The sequence below is a fragment of the Lygodium microphyllum genome, chromosome 17, assembly GCF_053477565.2.
Source record: "Lygodium microphyllum isolate KBCC chromosome 17, Lygodium_microphyllum_v1.1.10, whole genome shotgun sequence".
In the NCBI taxonomy this organism is placed as follows: domain Eukaryota; kingdom Viridiplantae; phylum Streptophyta; class Polypodiopsida; order Schizaeales; family Lygodiaceae; genus Lygodium; species Lygodium microphyllum.
Window position 1 is genome coordinate 78,064,948 of NC_141151.1, and position 19,780 is coordinate 78,084,727.

Below are 19,780 nucleotides of genomic sequence, written 5' to 3' on the forward strand. Positions count from 1 at the left end.
CACTCTGGCCTCTGGAGTCTTCTCATCCATGCAGAAGAATTATCCCTCATATCAAAGAGAAATCTTAGCCATACACTCAGCATTTTGCAATTTCATGTTGCTTGCTCTCTAGCACTCTGGTCTTCTGCTATCGTCGTTCTTCTCTTCTCTCTCTGTGTTTTCCACATTCTGCTGTTATGTTACGCTGCGCGCTTTGAGCCTGCACTTTGAGCCTGTGGTTTGAGGGGGTTTCATTCCCTTTGAGTTGGATCATGGCATTCTCCAAGCAGGGCAGAATTGATGCATTAGGCAGAAAGCACTGGACTGCCACAAACTCTTTCAGAGTTCCACTTCAAGCACCAGCTTTACAAACTCTCACGGGAGATGCACAAGTAGCTAGCACAGGATCACAGTGTGTGACCGTTAACACAGCCATAAAGATTTTCAGGGCTAAGGGATCCTGTCCCCTAGCACCGAGTACACTGGGATCCAGGTCATAATCTTCCAAACCATTTTTTTGAAGGCCTCACCTAATTTTATTTTATCTTATATAGTGGATATTTTAGGATAGTAAGAGAGCGCATACATTTACAAGTCCCTTTGAGTGCATGATATGATTTGATCGTGGTTTGAAATGCATAAATGTTCAACCTTAAGTGAAAACTGGTTACCTGAGGTTTGAACTTTCTGTTAATTTCAGTATATCATCAAAACTAACCCCTGTGATATTGTCAAAATGTTACACTTATAATCTATACGACTCCTTAATGGACAGGCCCAAATCTTGGAGGCACTTGGTGCAGTTGTAGAGAGGGTTCGGCCTGTCTCAATATCCCACAAAGATCATTTTGTGAACATTGCTAGGCGCAAAGCAGAAGCAGTCCAAGCCTCATATCAAGAAAGAATATTGCAGCAGAATGCTTCTGATAGAAATGGTAATCAAAGGAAAAAAAATAAAATCTTAGAGTTTGGTCTTGTACAATTATTCTCAAGTTAATCTTGGTGCATTTGACTAGAAAAAAAGGTGGATGGGACAGACCATAATGCAAAACAATTGAAACCTTCTATTGGTGGAGAACAAGAAGAGTATGAAGGGGGATTTTTTGCTGACCAGTTCGAAAACCTTGCAAACTTCAGAGCTCACTATGAAGGAACTGGCCCTGAGATATGGTCTCAGACAGGTGGCAAGCTGCATGCGTTTGTTAGCGCTGCCGGCACAGGTGGCACCATTGCAGGTGTCTCATGTTTCTTGAAGGTCAAAATTTTGAACATCTTTTATCCATCATGTCCATGTGCGTTTCCCTCTGCACAGGTATCTGAAAGTAGGACTGAACTTTGTGGGAACAGGAGAAAGATCAAGACATCAAATGCTTCTTGATTGACCCACCTGGATCTTCATTATTCTACCGTGTAACAAGGGGTGTTTTGTATACTCCGGAAGAGGCAGAGGGGAAAAGGCTAAAGAATCCCTTTGATACCATCACTGAAGGCATTGGAATCAACCGATTGACCCAAAACTTCAAGCTGTCTCGAATTGATGGAGCTTTCCAAGGCACTGATAGGGAGGCTGTGGAGATGGCAAGGTATTTTGTAACCATGGTGAAGAGGTTAGATTTGTTCTGTAAAGAAATGTTTCATACTGAAAATCGGGTGCCAGACATAAGTCCATTTTCAGGCTGCTTCAATGTTCCATCTATATATGCTGTTGATACCCTTAAAAGATCCATCATCATAACTAGTCAGAATGCATTTACTTTACACATGGATGTGCTTTTCTTGTTTTTCTCCAAACAAATTTATTTGGTACCCACATGTTGGCAGGCTTAGAAGAGAATAATGGGGAACGCAACGGGTGTTGATCAAGAATACTGATGTCACTAGAATCTGTGTGATTTAGGACACATAATACTCGACAAATTATGTCCCTAAAGCACATATTTGCTACTCATAGCTTCAGACACAATAATTTCGTTTTTGGAAAAATAAAATGTTGCTAATTATATAACTTAGAGAACATCAAAGAAATACAAGGTTCAACAGCATAGCCAGTGTCCACACCATGAGTGTAAGCCTTAAGGTCTCGGAAGGTGGTTGTGGGGTAATGAGTGAAAGAAGCCAAGGCAGGGGTGTGTATTACTTAATGAAACAGGGAATGGCTGTTCCAGCCCCTAGAAATGGGTGAAAATTCATGGAATGCATTTCCAACCCCAACAACCAACACCCCATGTACCATCCCAACCAACACACCACCACCTCAGCCCCCCAACCAGAAAAAACCAAAGCATGCGTGCGTGCACACACAGGTATATATGTATATATTACACATGCACAGACACACATATACACCCATACATACATATATAGGTGTGTGTATGTATGCATATATGCATTTATCACATTCCCTTCATTCCCATTCCCTAACCTTAGCCATTCCCCTTGGTCTCTGTCTTGTTCCTAGCCCTTATTCCATGTAAGTATGGTAGTACCACCGTGGATTGCCATCCCTGGTGCATAAATTCAGTAAATCCAAATGTGCAGAAACAACTGTCTTAGCACCAGTGCTGGAAATCTTGCATCAGCTGGTTGAGGCTTTCAAAGCTCTCTTGGGGTGTTTTCCATCACACTTTTATCAAACTTACCTGCAGCAAGATTAGTTTTTCGATTGTATGCAGCACCTGGTTCTTCAATTCAGCCATCATTGTTGATGATGGAGATGGCAGCTCCAAGCTCAGTACACAGTGTGAACCGTAGAAAGAGAGTGAAAGTGTAGACATAGCTCAAGATAGGATTCATTCACAAGTGTGTAAGACAAGTCCAAAGTACAACCCTTAGACCTTAGGGTTGTGTAAGTGCCTTAAGGTGCGTTCACACTTGAAAGTGTAGTAAGTGACTGAATTGTGTAACTTAACATACAAATGGAGAATAATGTAATTGGGGGGAAAGCCTCTCTTATGGAGAGCAAAAAGTGTCCCAATGTCCTATTGAAGATCACTGACACTCCTATATGAGCGTAGGCGCGAGTCACAAACCAAACAAACCCCCTTGGAGTGAAAAGTGATTAGCATACAAGGATTACCCACCAAAGGAGATCAAATTTAAAATATTGTGAAATGCTTCAAATTTGTCGCGAGGAAGAGCTTTGGTGAAGATGTTTGCCAAATTGTTGTTGGTAGGACAGTAGACAAGGCTAATATCCCCTGCATATAGCCTCTCTTTGACAAAGTGATAATGTATCTCTATGTGTTTCGTATGTGCATGAAACACTGGGTTCCGTGCTGCTGCAATGGCACTCTGATTGTTAGTAAACAAAGGAGTAGGCTCCATGATAGATACATCAAGATCAGCCAACAAATGTCTCAGCCATACACATTCAACTATAGTAGTGAAAGATACATTGTATTCAACTTCATAAGACGATGTGGCAACAATGGATTGTTTCTTGCTAAGCCAAGAAGTGCAAGATGAGACAAGAAAGAAACAATTTCCACTTATAGAGTGACGTGAATCAAACTCACTAGCCTAATCGGAATCATTGTAAGCATGACACCCCCCACCCCCCCCAAAAAAAAAAGAAAAAAAAGTAATCCAAGAACCGTGGTGCCCTGCAAGTAATGAAAAATACGCTTTATAGCTTGCCAATGTGACCGTGGGCTGTGGATATATTTGCTCAGGGCTGAAATTGCAAACTGAATATCTGGCCTTGTGTTGTATAAATAAATGAGGCATCCAACTGCTGGAGCATATGTATGAATGTCAAACAGGTCATTGTTATCATGCAAAGACAGCTTAAGTCTAGTCTCCATCTGTGTGCTAACTAGCTTGCAATCATGGAAGCCAAATCTCCCTAGGAGTTTACCCATATATCTGGACAGTGACAATCCAATACCTCTAGTATCATGAATTAATTGAATGCCCAAATAGTGATGCAAAGTCCCCAAATTTGACATTTCAAAAGTTTGTTTTGCAAAATTTTATTGAATGTTGAAATCTGATCCGCATGTGTCCTTGTGAGCAAAAGATCATTCACATAAAGACAAATGACCAGCAAAGTATTGGGTTTGACTCACGTCTATGCTTAGAGAGCAATGTTGGTGATCCGTAGTAGGATAGTGGGGCACCTTTTACTCTCCGTAAGAGAGGTTTTTTCCTGCAATCACATTATTCTCTATTTGTGTGTTTATGTAACACAGTTTGGTCTCTTACCATACTTTACACCTTTTGGGTGTGAATGCATCTTAACAACCCTAAGGTGTAAGGGTTGTACTTTGTACTTTCACTCACAAACTTGGGAATTGCATCGTGTGTCGAGCTGTGTCTTCACTTTCACTCTCTCTACTGTCTATTGTGTACTTTCAGCTGAGAGCTTCCATCTCTAATCTCACATTTGGTAGCAGAGCTTATGCTCTGTCAGCCCCAAGCTCATCAGTTACACACGTGTCCAGTAGTTCGGTTGCCCTTGACTCTAGTCACCACCTTGCAAGCTTGCCACGTTTGCTAGCATTGTTGCTCCCTACTCTAGTTCTACTGCTGTGCCACCCGTGCAGCTGCTACCATTTGGTCTTGTAGCGCCACCAAGGCATTGTTTAGAACGCCGCCTCTTGGTCCTTAGGTCGCCAGTGCAGCCAGTACCGCCCTGCGCTACCTCCAATAGCACATGCACCTGTAGCGCTGCCTGCCCCTTGCTCCTACAGCGCTGCCTGCCCCTTCCTCCACCACTTGACGGCTGCGCCACCAGCATCCTCCCACTCCACTAGGCTGTCAGCATCCTCCTGCCAACCTAGGCCACTAGTATTGAAGGTAAAAAAGACATTTAATTATGTTTTATTCAGAAATCTGAACTACAGAGAGGGGCTTTTGCCTGAGGAGTGCATTTCTGCTCCTAGAAGTGTTTTTGGACACACATTGCAGAAATTTCTTGGGATTCTGGTCAGAAAAGTGGGGCTTTTGGATGTCTAGTAGACATTGGCACATGTACTGAAGACTCACTCTGAAATAGACTGAAATTGTGTATTTTGGACAGCCAAATTTTGGGGCTTTTGCATTTGTTGTGCTGCTGAGCACTATTTGTGCATTGGGCAGCATGTACATTGGACAGTTGTGATCAAGTGTGACACAATTTTGCTAATTACAGCTTGGTGTATGCTGTAATTTCTGGAAATTTGCAGATTTCCAGTTTGTTCGAGCTTTGGTTCTTGCTCGTGTTTTTTTTCAAACAGTGAAATTTATGATGGCTAATCAAGGACAAAGTGATGTATTCACCTATGTATACAAAGAGGATAGATTGAACGGCAATAACTATTCTCTTTGGTCCTTCATGATGAAGAATGTGCTGATTGCAAAAAATCTTTGGAGTATGTTAGTGGTGAAAAAGTCCATCGTGGAGTTGTAGCTTCTGCAACCCCTCCCCAAGGAGGATGTGGTCAAAGGACAGCTCAGCCACTTTTCCAAAGATCAACTGTACAGAATGCTTGGGACACATGGGAATGCCCAAACATTGTCATTGATAGCATTGGTAGTTTAACGGTTCATAATTCCGTATATACGGTCTGTTGCTTCTTCACGAGAAGCATGGCTCACACTAGAGCAAATGCCTGTTGGAGAAAATGAGATACGTATCTCTTTCTTTCTAACGTGTCCACTTGTATCTTTAGGACACGTCTTAGCAGTCCATCGGAAAGTATGTCTAGAAAGCTCCGCCCGGCACTTCCATGGAATGTTACGGGGTTTGCGATCTAGGGCTTTCCGCGTTTGCCACGTAGCGGAAGTATTCCGGCCGTTCCCACTTAGGATCTACCTGAATTAGGGTTTTTCCTTATTGGTCATTTCCTAACGGCAACTAGCGTCGGATCCAAGTGAACTACTTTACGCAGAAACGCTGGGTCCGAAGCGGATTCATGCTGCACTTGGTTCAAGGAGAATGGGAAACGAGAGGGATGCAAAGCTCAACCTCTCTGCCATAAGGCATAGTCCCATTCCGTTCCTCTAAAACGGCATAAATCGGGATCAATCATAACTCTAGGTCAACGCTTTTGTTGTTCGTGTTCTTTGACGGTCTTCTTGCGCCCATCGTGATTTTGAGAAAAGTTCCCGGCCAACTGGGACCACCCATCCGTAGGACGGATCTATGGCCCATCCTCTGCATAACTCTAGGTCAACGCTTTTGTTGTTCGTGTTCTTTGACGGTCTTCTTGCGTCCATCGTGATTCTGAGAAAAGTTCCCAGCCAACCGGGACCACCCATCCGTAGGACGGATCTATGGCCCATCCTCCGCATTTTCCTCGGGTTGTTTTAGTTATTTAATTACCTAACACATTAGTTGGACATGTAACAATCGGCTTCTTTAATTAACCCGTTAGGCACTGGTTCTTTCACGTAATCATATCACTTGACATAGAAAAACAATATCAGACAAGTTCCTTATTAACAGGTTATCATATTTATCTTTCAAATACAAAAAGTCGAGCCCGTAGGCTTATCCACAATCCGTCCGAAGGCCATCCAACAATCCACAGGGATCACTAATCCAAGTTTCCGCCCATAGACTAGTATGCGGGCCTTGAGATCCAATCCCAAGTCACGTTAGCCTCTTGTGCAGGGTCCGAAAGGTGAGGGATTTACGGCCAGAGTCCCCTCTGGCACCCAAGCGTTCTCCTGCTTCAAGTAGCACTCAACGGAGAGACCTCTCGCGGCGGGTTTGGTCCACTTTCCTTGCGCGGTTAACAACCCCCTTGGTTAGGGTCAGGCAGGCAGTCGGGGGTAACTGAAGCTGCCTCTTTCTTCAGGCCTTCAACTTGAAGTATAGATATCCATTTATCTTTTAATTCATTGATTAAAACAAAGCCAAACAGTGCTCTTACATCTGTAACAAGCACAAATATTTTCATTGGTCGTTTTTGTTGGCAAACTGCTAAGGAATAAATCCTTCCTTTCGAATGCGTCCAACACTCGATCCGGGATGACTTGCGACTTGGATAGATTCCCTATATCCCAGGTTAGGGCGTACCTTATTAACCCGACTTGGTCAAACCTTAAGTTCATAGGTTATTTCAGTTTATCGGCTGGTCTATTGCTTCCCAGCAATCTTCTTTACTCAAGAAAGATACTAAATTAGGATGATTATTTATCCTCTTGCAAGATAACTTGCGTAAGGACGTGCCAATCTCATTGCGAGAATTTGGCCATTCTCTTGTGATCCAATCACAAGATCATATTACTCCACACTTGCTGCGCAAGTGTCTCATCGACTATGAGACTTATTCTACTCATTGAACGGAGTCACGAAACAATCTGTTCCTGGTCACATTAGCCTGACGTCGTTAGTCCTAGGGTTCCAAGTTCCATCCTTGTAAGATTCTTAGGGACAAACCCTAGCTCACTTTCCAATTACGTTTCATTGTCCCTACATTCGGTGAATGTGGGCAAGTATTTAAGGTATAGGAGTTTCAGTTTTAGCCATACGTACGATTAAGTCACGTATTAATTCCTAGTGAATTTCTTGGAATTTAACTCATTCTAAACGAGTATTCCGCGGTTTAGGTGTTTTAGGTTTATGCCGATTTGTTTAGCTCTAGAAGATAATTACGTTATCATTTCCACATGACTCGTTGTCTCTGCGTAAATTGATTTTTTCAACCCTAACTTATCGATTTAAGGTCAGGCACAGGTTAGGTTAATTCCAACTAATCTTCCTATAACTTGCGAAAAAAATTTATGCTAAACAAGTAATCTTTTTCTTGATAATTTATGCAGTTAACAAACGATAACATCGTAAGAATCATTTCATGCCTTGCACTTTCCATGATGATTCCTTGCGAAGAGGATATGGGTCAATAGTGCGATATGCAGTTTATACTTCCAGGTTTAAACGAAGTATACTATTTTAATGGACATTAATCTAATTTTTAATTCATTTCAATGTATAAAGCTATTTGCTAGAAATGTATTTATGCTCCCTTTATTTTGCTTGTTTTATTGAAAGTATTAATGACTAAGTTCCTCCGTCGTGAGTATTTAGGACAAAAATATATGCTATTTCCAACAATTAACCTTGCATGATTGAATTACAACAATACCAAATAAAAATTAGGAAGGAAAACCTGGGCTTGGGGTGAGATGTCCACGTGGATGCTGGGAGACGACCCTCCTGCGGCTACGCCTTGGGCTTTCTTAGGAGGCATTGCGAGAGTAGCCTTTCCGTCGTAGATGTTGCTTTGCGAATTTGCTTCTTAAGTTCCACCGTCCTTTACAAGTTTCTTTTGCTTCCCTTCGTGGAGACTCTTTGAAGGGATGGGTGTGTGGAGGAGGGAAGAACCACGGAAAGGGGTCTAAAATTCGGAAAGGGGGTATTGTGAAAAACCTCCGCGAGTAGGGCTCATTTTAACACGGGAAAAAGGGCCTAATGGGGACCCTTAGGGGGGGATTGAAAAAAAAAGGCTATAAGATAAAAGCTTTTTAAGGGGGTGGGAAAAGGGCCTAAAGGGGGGTTCAAGGGGGAAATTCGAGGAGGGGAAAGAAAAAGGGATAAGGGGGGTTTTAAGACACGGGGGTTCGGGGAGTAAGACCTTTAAGTTAAACTTTTAATGGGGGGAAAAGGGGGCTTTATAAAGCCCTAAGGAGGGGAATTTTAAGGGGGGGGAAAAAAAGTGTCCTTAAAGGCTATAGGACAGGGGCTCAAGGCCTTTAGGAAACAAAAGTTGGAGGGAGGGGGTAGTCCAAAGGCCCACAGGAAGGGGGCCTAAGGTAGCACAACCTTGGAAGTTTCCAAGGCTTGCTGGAAAGCCACATGGGGGGGAGGGGGTAAACGATCTTTGTGGCCAGCTGGCGGCTATGGTCGAATGGGGAATGCGGCAGCAGACGGCGTACTCCTGATCGCAGGGAGAGAGAGAGGCGGCGCTCTGCCTGGTAGCAACCGCTCAAATTAACGGCTCCTCCTTCCTCAAGATTTATAGCATCATAGAGCTTCACTCTCTGCGCAGAGCCTCCTTTTTTTTTCCGGGCTACCATAGCCACCAGCAGCATGGTTTATACAGGGGGAGGGGATAGGATCCTCCCTCCCTCACACGTCGATGGGCATGCCTCCTTGCCTAGGCAAGCTCCAGCAAGGAGCTTGTCTCTCTTGCTATTCCCCTCTTCCTCCAACTCGATAGTCAGCTGGAGGAGAGGGGAAAATTTTTTGCCTTCATTTAATAAAAAAAAGTATCCCTATGTCCTATAGAAGTAGTTCACGTGTGAAAGGAAGAAAATAAAATTAGAATGTAACTGAGTTAAATTCCGAGAAATTCACTAGGAATTAATACGTGGCCTAATCGTACGTATGGCTAAATTTGAAACTCCTATACCTTAAATACATGTCCACATTCACCGAATGTAGGGACAATGAAACGTAATTGGAAAGTGAGCTAGGGTTTGTCCCTAAGAATCTTACAAGGATGGAACTTGGAACCCTAGGACTAACGACGTCAGGCTAATGTGACCAGGAACAGATTGTTTCGTGACTCCGTTTAATGAGTAGAATAAGTCTCATAGTCGATGCGACACTTGCGCAGCAAGTGCGGAGTTATATGATCTTGTGATTGGATCACAAGGGAATGGCCGAATTCTCGCAATGAGGTTGGCAGGTCCTTACGCAAGTTATCTTGCAAGAGGATAAATAATCATCCTAATTTAGTATCTTTCTTGAGTAAAGAAGATTGCTGGGAAGCAATAGACCAGCCGATAAACTGAAATAACCTATGAACTTAAGGTTTGACCAAGTCGAGTTAATAAGGTACGCCCTAACCCGGGATATAGGGGATCTTGCCAAGTCGCAAGTCATCCCAGATCGAGTGCTGGACGCATTCGAAAGGAAGGATTTATTTCTTAGCAGTTTGCCAACAAAAACGACCAATGAAAATGTTTGTGCTTGTTATAGATTTAAGAGTACTGTTTGCCTTTGTTTTGATCAATGAATTAAAAGATAAATGGATATCTATACTTCAAGTTGAAGGTCTGAAGGGAGAAGTAGCTTCAGTTACCCCCGACTGCTTGCTTGACCCTAACCAAGGGGGTTGTTAACCGTGCCGGGAAAGTGGACCGAACCCGCCGCGAGAGGTCTCTCCGTTGAGCGCTACTTAGAGCAGGAGGACACTTGGGTGCCAGAGGGGGCTCTGCTCGTAAATCCCTCGCCTTCTTGGCCCTGCACAAGAGGCTAACGTGACTTGAGATTGGATACTAGTCTACGAGCGGAAACTTGGATTAGTGATCCCTGTGGATTGCTGGATAGCCTTCGGGCAGATTGTGGATAAGCCTATGTGCTGGACTTTTTGTATTTCAAAGATAAATATGATAACCTGTTAATAAGGAACTTGTCTGATATTGTTTTTCTATGTCAAGTGATATGATTACGTGAAAGAACCAATGCCTAACGGGTTAATTAAAGAAGCTGATTGTTACATGTCCAACTAATGTGTTAGGTAATTAAATAACTAAAACAACCCGAGGAAAGTGCGGAGGATGGGCCATAGGTCCGTCCTACGGATGGGTGGTCCCGGTTGACTGGGAATTTTTCTCATAATCACGATGGACCGCAGGAAGACCGTAAAAGAACACGAACAACAAAAGCGTTGACCTAGAGTTATGATTGATCCCGATTTACGCCGTTTTAGGGGAACGGAATGGAACTATGCCTTATGGCAGAGAGGTTGAGCTTTGCATCCCTCTCGTTTCCCATTCTCCTTGAACCAAGTGTAGCGTGAATCCGCTTCGGACCTGGCGTTTCTGCGTAAAGTAGTTCGCTTGGGTCCGACGCTAGTTGCCGTTAGGAAATGACCAATAAGGAAAAACCCTAATTCAGGTCGATCCTAAGTGGGAACGGCCGGAATACTTCCGCTACGTGGCAGACGTGGAAAGCCCTAGATCGCAAATTCCGTAACATTCCATGGGAGTGCCGGGCGGAGCTTTCTAGACATCCTTTCCGATGGACTGCTAAGACGTGTCCTGAAGATACAAGTGGACACATTACGGTTGATATCAGAGCCAATCAACAACGGAATTTTTTTTAAAATGAAATCTTAATAAGATAAAGTAAAGCAAATGTTGCTGTCCAAACATCTCCTTACTTCCAATGCTGTCTTGGAGAATTACGAAGCGTGGAACAAGTTCTTGGTATTCCGTGTCATGTTTATGACTTCAATGCATTCTCCGCATTATCGACAAAGGGTTGAGATGATGAACATCCTATAGCAAATCTATAATCCATCACCTTTGTATATGGAACGAAGATGGACGGGTGCCTCAGGAATCTACTATATAGCCGCCCACCGGTTTGCTTACCTACAAACCAACCTAAAAAGGATCAAGTGGTTGGAAGACTTGAAAGTCGTGAAGCTTTTCCTTTTTGTGGAAGCTCACGTAAACTGAACTTTACATATCCGAGGTCGAAGGGTTGAGATGAACTCATATGTGTGAGGAAGTAACCCGTGTGATCCCCGCCGACAAGATTAAAGTGTTGGGGCGCCATGAGAAGAATGGGTTCCAAAGGAAAGGATACCCTGAACTTCCAATGACTTACCGATTCCTGAAGATCCATGACTCGAAACCATACTATTATACAGTTCCTGTAGGTAAATGTAATACAACATTGTTCTCTCCAAATTAAATGTAAAAGTTGGCTTATCATCACAAGAAATGTTGTATTCCGAAAGGGCTATGTCCATATAAATACAAACAAGACTTCTTTTTATCAATGTCTGATTGTGCATGAGAATTGATAAAAATTTAAGTGGTTAGATTGCTTGGGTGATAGCAGAATTGAAGATGTAATATAAATCAATAACGATTATCGTATAATAACGTTAGGAAACCTTTATCCAGGCACAACCCCAGGTACAGGTTTCTAGTTCGCCTCCTACATCAAGTACTGTTGTAATCCAGGAGAAGAAGTTTCTTCTCAAGCAGATTAAGCCACCCGAGTTTGACGGGAGAGGCAGGTCCGTCCAAGTAGGCACCCGCCAATCAGGCTATGCTCGCCAAGCTAAAGCTCACCGGCGAAGCCAGGCTTTGGTGGAAGGAATGGTGCAGGGATCAAGGGATCGCGGAAGTATCCGTTACCTGGGAGAAGCTGAAGAAAGCTGTGCAGGGAAGATACTTACCACTTGCATATCGCATGCAGATAATGAATGAGTTCTACGAGCTAAAACAACTGGGACTCACTCTTGACGCATACTATTCCAAATTTGTCTCACTTCTTAAGTATGCGTTGCAGATGGACATGACACAGTAGGTGTCCAAATTTTGTGCTGGTTTACTCTTAAGTATGCGCCACAGATGGACATGACACAGCATGTGTCCAAATTTTGTGCTGGTTTAAATCCACTAGTAAATACCCGTCTCGAATCTATGCGTCCATCAGATCTTCAGGACGCACTCATTCGAGCTGCGCCTATAATTCAGGAGGTGCAGTCTAGACCAAGGGGTAACAAAACTTGGCCTTATAATAAACCGAACAGAGGAGCATTCAGACCTCAGATGAAGAGAGTTCAAGGTCATAATTAGGGACAAAGAAAGAAAGCAAGGACTAATAACGTCAACAACTTTGTTCCTACTCGAAGCAATGGCTGAAACCTCCGTTGTTTCCACTGCAACGAGCCCGGTCATTTTAAAAGGCAATGTCCGAAACTTGGAGGAGGACATCGCCAAGCACCTTTCCAAGGAACGGGCCGTGGTCAAGGAGCCGCTACCCGAGGTAGAGGAAGAACCGCCTGCGTTGCCAATAGACAATTGTAAGAAGAAGAAGAAGAAGAAGAAGATCCGACTATGGAAGCAGAGTTCGAAAGGGCGACAGTCCATGCCGCTCTACACAAGAAAGACCCGAATCGCCAATTCTCAGTGATTCAGACACTGTCGGACTATCAAGGTAAAAGTTTCAAGACCTTGATTGATTGTGGCAGTACACATTCCTTTATCTCACCAGCATGTGCAAAAAGATTAGGAATAGCCACAGTAGAAGCACCTACCTTGCTTGTGGAATTGATAAATGGTCGTGAGGTTGTGAGATGGAAGGATCGAGGTGCAGCTTAGATTCAGTAGACAGTGTGAGAGTGAGAGACAGAGTTGAAGCACGACACCCAAGAGAACAGACTGAATGAGTGTAACCAGAAAGTACAAAGTACAACCCTTAAACCTTAGGGTTGTAGGGGGTGTTCACACGCGACACACACTAAGTGCCCAAATGTGTGTAACATAAGCACATAAGTACATACGATAATAAGACCATAAGTCTGGGGAAAAAAACCTCTCCTACCGAGAGTAAAAAGTGCCCCAGTGTCCTACTGATCACCGACACTCCCATATGAGCGTAGGCGTAAGTGAGGCGTGAGTGAAATACCTAATAGAGGTTACTTGTACTAGGCAAGGTGCTAAGGTGGAATTCTTTCTGGGAGAAAAGAAGACTTCGGTCAAATTTAGAGTCATGAATTTAGGTATCCATGAGTGCCTACTTGGAATGGATTGGCTTAAGCCTAATGACGCCCACATTCATTGTGGAAAGGGTCAAGTTTCCTTTCGAAACTCTGAAATGGAATTAGTCACAACTCAAGGTGAGGCTGGAGTGCCAAAAATCCAATTAGCCAAAGCATCTCGGATCATGAAAGGAGTCAGGAAAGGATTACCTGTCTACTTGATCAAGCTCAACAAGTTAGATCAGAAGCAGGAGTCTAGTGAAGGACCTTATTGGCTAAAGGAATACGCGGATGTATTTCCTGAAGAGCTGACTGAACTCCCGCCTCAAAGAGAAGTGGATCATGAGATTAAGCTAGTGCCAGGAGCTGCGCCAATTGCAAAGAGACCTTATAGAATGTCCATACCAGAAGCAATTGAGCTGAAGGAACAACTCAAGCAACTACTAGGTTAGGGCTACATCCGGCCTAGCAGTTCACCATGGGGAGCTCCAGTACTATTCCAGAAAAAGAAAGATGGAACACTTCGACTATGTATTGATTACCGAGGGTTGAATCAATCAACGGTCAAGAACAAGTACCCTATTCCTAGAATAGATGAGCTTCTTGATCGTCTTCAGGGTGCAAAGATCTTCTCCAAGATTGATCTCAGGTCGGGTTACTATCAGATAAGGATCAAGGAAGAAGATATCCCCAAGACGGCCTTTAATACAAGATATGGGCACTTTGAGTTCCTAGTTATGTCATTCGGACTTACGAATGCACCTGCCACCTTCAACAGATTAATGCATGATATCTTTAGGCCATATCTTGATGACTTCGTGCTCGTCTTCTTCGACGACACTTTAGTCTATTCTAAACATGGAGAAGATCATGAATCCTAACTTCGGATTGTCCTTGAGACAATGAGGGCGCATAAGCTATATGCTAAGATGAAGAAGTGTGCATTCTCCAAGTGTCAGATTGAATATCTGGGATTCATAGTATCAGCAGATGGAATCTCAGTGAACCCAACCAAGGTCAGAGATGTGCTAGAATGACCAATACCAACATCTGTCAAAGAAATACACAGCTTTCTTGGATTGACAGGATGGTATAGGGTCTTCATAAAAAACTATGCTTTGATTGCAGCACCTCTGACGGACTTACTAAAGAAGCAAACAGCCATTGCATTGTCAACTCCCGAACAAAATAGCTTCGACAGATTGAAGCAAAGTTTGGTATCAGTACCTATTCTAAAACTTCCAGACCTCAATAAAGAGTTCGAGGTAGTAACTGATGATAGCATACTTGCCTTGGGATGTGTACTCATGCAGGAAGGTCATCCTGTAGCATACTCTTCAAGGAAATTGAAGAGTCACGAGAAGAATTATGCTACACACGATCTGGAATTGCTAGCTGTCATCCACGCTCTAAAGCTTTGGAGACACTACCTGTTGGGTAACAAGTTTACTCTAGTAATTGACCATAAGAGTCTCAAGTGGATCTTTACCCAGAACGAGCTCAACATGAGGCAACGTCGGTGGATAGAAGTACTGGAGGAGTATGACTTTGAAATCAAGTACCGACGAGGGAAAGAAAATATAGTTGCCGATGCACTTAGTCGCAAGGCATTCCTTAATTCCCTAATCTTGCAGAATCCATCAACAGCTAGATCTCTAGCCACAAAAGTATCTATGCCAAACAATCCAATACTTGAGTTAGCTAGAGAGGATGCATGCCATGATCCAGCCTATCAAAAGATGCTAAGGGAAATCTCTATCAAAGATCAGGATTAAAAGCTGCATGCTAAATATCATGAATTCTCTGTCCATAGCGGACTTGTCTATTATAGAGCGAGGCTGTGTATACCGGCAAGTCAGACACTTAAGCGGAAGATATTGTGGGAAGCTCATGATTCCCCTTTCTCAGGACATCCTGGCTATGCCAAGACTCTTAATGCACTTAGGAAGAGCTACCATTGGGAGAGGCTTAAAGGTGACGTTCTCAAATATGTCACCGAGTGTTTGTCTTGTCAACGTATCAAAGCCGAACATGTCAAGATGCTAGGGAAGCTGCAACCGCTTGACATTCCCCAAATGAAATGGGAATTCATCAGTATGGATTTTGTTGTAGGCCTACCCCAAGTCCAGGGAGGATACAACTCCATCATGGTTGTGGTTGACATGCTTACTAAGGTTGCACACCTTATTCCAGTAAAGACAAACTATAAAGCCTCAAACATTGCAAGACTGTTTATCAAGGAGATATTCAAGATACATGGGTTACCCAGAAGAATCATTAGTGATCGTGATTCTCTCTTCACATTACACTTCTGGAGAGCTATCTTTGAAGCCATTGGGACTCAACTCTCCTTTAGCACCGCTTACCATCCCCAAACGGATGGCCAAACAGAGCGAGTAAATCAAGTCATCGAGGATATGCTTAGGGCATACTGCTGTTGTGAGCCGAAGAGGTGGATTCAATACTTACCTTTGGTTGAATTTGCCTACAATGCTTCTTACCAACAAAGCATTCAGATGACCCCTTTCCAAGCATTGTATGGTCATGACTGTCGAAGTCCCCTAAACTTCTCAGATCCAACCTTAAGGGTTGAAGCTTCAAGGCAGATGTTGGAAGAGTTGGATGACCAAATAAAGTCAATAAGACAGGACATCCAAGCGGCCAAGGATAGACAGAAGGCATACGTGGATTTGAAGCGTCAAGATAGAATCTTCAAAGAAGGAGACATGGTCTTCATTCGCGTACGCCCTAAGAAGAGTTCCCTATCCTTAGGAGATTGCAAGAAGCTAAGTCCCAGGTATTGTGGACCTTACAAGATCCTCAAATGCCTAGGACCTAATGCTTATAAACTGCAACTCCCTGAGAACCTAAAGGTTCAAAATGTATTCCATATCAGCCTGTTAAAGAAGTATGTACCTAATCCTAACCATGTACTTGACGACCAACAAGTTGTAATGCCTAGTCAAGGAGTCCTTGAACTAAGACCTGACAGGATCCTAGATGTTAGGGAGAGACAATTGAGATCCAGAACCTTGAGAGAATGCCTCGTCCAGTGGAAAGATTATCCCGAAGAGGATGCTACTTGGATAGATGCAGGCACTCTCAACCATCAATATCCCTAGTTTATCTCGAGATGAGGACATCTCGATTCCTCCAAGGGGGAGAGAATGTAACGTTCTAATTTATTTTCTTTCTTTCACGCGTGAACTACTTCTATAGGACATAGGGATAAATTTTTTTAATTAAATGAAGGCAAAAATTTTTCCCCTCTCCTCTAGCCGACTGTCGAGCTAGAGGAGGAGGGGAATAGCAAGAAAGGCAAGCTCCTTGCTGGAGCTTGCCTAGGCAAGGAGGCATGCCCGTCGACGCGTGGGGGAGGGAGGATCCTATCCCTTCCCCCTATATAAACCATGCTGCTGGTGGCTATGGTAGCCCAGAAAAAAAAAGGAGGCTCTGCGTAGAGAGTGAAGCTCTATGATGCCATAAAGCTTGAGGAAGAAGGAGCTGTTAATTTGAGCGGCTGCTGCTAGGCAGAGCGCCGTCTCTCTCTTTCCCTGCGATCAGGAGTACGCCGTCTGCCGCCGCGTTCCCCATTCGACCATAGCCGCCAGCTGGCCACGAAGCCCGTCGGCTATAGCTCTTACACCCCCCCCCCCCCCCCCCCCCCCTACACACACACACACACACACACACACACGGCTTTCCAGCAAGCCTTGGGAACTTCCAAGGTTGTGCTACCTTAGGCCTCCTTCCTGTGGGCCTTTGGACTACCCTCTCCCTCCAACTTTTGTTTCCTAAAGGCCTTGAGCCCCTGTCCTCTAGCCTTTAAAGACACTTTTTTTCCCCCCCCTTAAAATTTCCCTCCTTAGGGCTTTATAAAGCCCCCTTTTCCCCCCATTAAAAGTTGATCTTAAAGGTTTTACTCCTCCCCCCGCCTCCTCTCCTCCCCCCCCCCCCCTTTAAAACCCCCCTTAGCCCTTTTTCTTTCCCCTCCTCAAATTTCCCCCCCCCCCCCTTTAAAACCCCCCTTAGCCCTTTTTCTTTCCCCTCCTCAAATTTCCCCCTTGAACCCCCCCTTAGGCCCTTTTCCCACCCCCTTAAAAAGCTTTTATCTTATAGTCTTTTTTTTTTCAATCCCCCCCTAAGGGTCCCCATTAGGCCCTTTTTCCTGTGTTAAAATGATCCCTACTCACGGAGGGTTTTCACAATACCCCCTTTCCGGATTTTAGACCCCTTTCCGTGGTTCTTCCCTTCTCCACACACCCATCCCTTCAAAGAGTCTCCAAGAAGGGAAGCAAAAGAAACTTGTAAAGGACGGTGGAACTTAAGAAGGAAATTTGGAAAGCAGCATTTACGACGGAAAGACTACTCTCGCAATGCCTGCTAAGAAAGCCCAAGGCGTAGCCGCAGGAGGGTCGTCTCCCAGCATCCACGTGGACATCTCACCCTAAGCCCAGGTTTTCCTTCCTAATTTTTGTTTGGTAATTCAATCATGCAAGGTTAATTGTTGGAAATAGGATATATTTTTGTCCTAAATGCTCACGATGGAGGAACTTAGTCATTAATATTTTCAATAAAACAAGCAAAATAAAGGGAGCATAAATGCATTTCTAGCAAATAGCTTTATGCATTGAAATGAATTAAAAATTAGATTAATGTCCATTAAAATAGTATACTTCGTTTAAACCTGGAAGTATAAACTGCATATCGCACTATTGACCCATATCCTCTTCGCAAGGAATCATCATGGAAAGTGCAAGGCATGAAATGGTTCTTACGATGCATAACTCTAGGAAATTATCGTTTGTCAACTGCATAAATTATCAAGAAAAAGGTTGCTTGTTGAGCATGAATTTTGTTCGCAAGTTATAGGAAGATTAGTTGGAATTAACCTAACCTATACCTGATCTTAAACTGATAAGTTAGGGTTGAAAAAATCAATTTACGCATCGACAACGAGTCATGTGGAAATGATAACGTAATTATCTTCTAGAGTTAAACAAATTGGCATAAACCTAAAATACCTAAACCGCGGAATACTCGTTTAGAATGAGTTAAATTCCAAGAAATTCACTAGGAATTAATACGTGACCTAATCGTATGTATGGCTAAAACTGAAACTCCTATACCTTAAATACTTGCCCGCATTCACCGAATGTAGGGACAATGAAACGTAATTGGAAAGTGAGCTAGGGTTTGTCCCTAAGAATCTTATAAGATGGAATTTGGAATCCTAGGACTAACGATGTCAGGCTAATGTGACCAGGAATAGATTGTTTCGTGACTCCGTTCAATGAGTAGAATAAGTCTCATAGTCGATGCGGCACTTACGCAGCAAGTGCGGAGTTATATGATCTTGTAATTGGATCACAAGGGAATGACCAAATTCTCGCAATGAGGTTGGCATGTCCTTACGCAAGTTATCTTGCAAGAGGATAAATAATCATCCTAATTTAGTATCTTTCTTGAGTAAAGAAGATTGCTGGGAAGCAATAGACCAGCCGATAAACTGAAATAACCTATGAACTTAAGGTTTGACCAAGTCGAGTTAATAAGGTACGCCCTAACCCAGGGTATAGGGGATCTTGCCAAGTCGCAAGTCATCCCGGATCGAGTGCTGGACGCATTCGAAAGGAAGGATTTATTTCTTAGCAGTTTGCTAACAAAAACGACCAATGAAAATGTTTGTGCTTGTTATAGATTTAAGAGCACTGTTTGGCTTTGTTTTGATCAATGAATTAAAATATAAATGGATATCTATACTTCAGGTTGAAGGTCTGAAGGGAGAGGTAGCTTCAGTTACCCCTGACTGCCTGCCTGACTCTAACCAAGGGGGTTGTTAACCGCCCCGAGAAAGTGGACCGAACTCGCCGCGAGAGGTCTCTCCGTTGAGCGCTACTTGGAGCAGAAGGACACTTGGGTGCTAGAGGGGGCTCTGGCCGTAAATCCCTCGCCTTCCGGGCCTTGCACAAGAGGCTAACGTGACTCGGGATTGGATCTCGAGGCCCATATACTAGTCTACGGGCGGAAACTTGGATTAGTGATCCCTGTGGATTGCTGGATAGCCTTCGGGCGGATTGTGGATAAGCCTACGGGCTGGACTTTTTGTATTTCAAAGATAAATATGATAACCTGTTAATAAGGAACTTGTCTGATATTGTTTTTTTATGTCAAGTGATATGATTATGTGAAAGAACTAGTGTCCAAAGGGTTAATTAAAGAAGCTGATTGTTACAATAATGTGTTAGGTAATTAAATAACTAAAACAACCCGAGGAAAGTACGGAGGATGAGCTATAGGTCCGTCCTACGGATGGGTGGTCCCGGTTGGGCGGGGAACTTTTCTCAAAATCACGATGGACCGCA

General features: G+C 43.5%; 1 protein-coding gene across 3 annotated transcripts in view; it reads left to right on the forward strand.

Moving 5' to 3' along the window:
- Positions 1-19,780, forward strand: part of LOC148022065 (Pyridoxal-5'-phosphate-dependent enzyme family protein) — an 86,349-nt gene that overhangs the window by 53,701 nt on the left and 12,868 nt on the right. For 2 of the 3 annotated variants that reach the window (XM_087696694.1, XM_087696692.1), the window contains 3 exons: positions 755-914; positions 996-1,234; positions 1,327-1,586. In XM_087696694.1, the coding sequence (XP_087552820.1) occupies positions 755-914; positions 996-1,234; positions 1,327-1,586 (659 nt within the window). The remainder of the gene's footprint in view (positions 1-754; positions 915-995; positions 1,235-1,326; positions 1,587-19,780) is intronic. The other variant, XM_087696693.1, reaches the window with a different exon arrangement.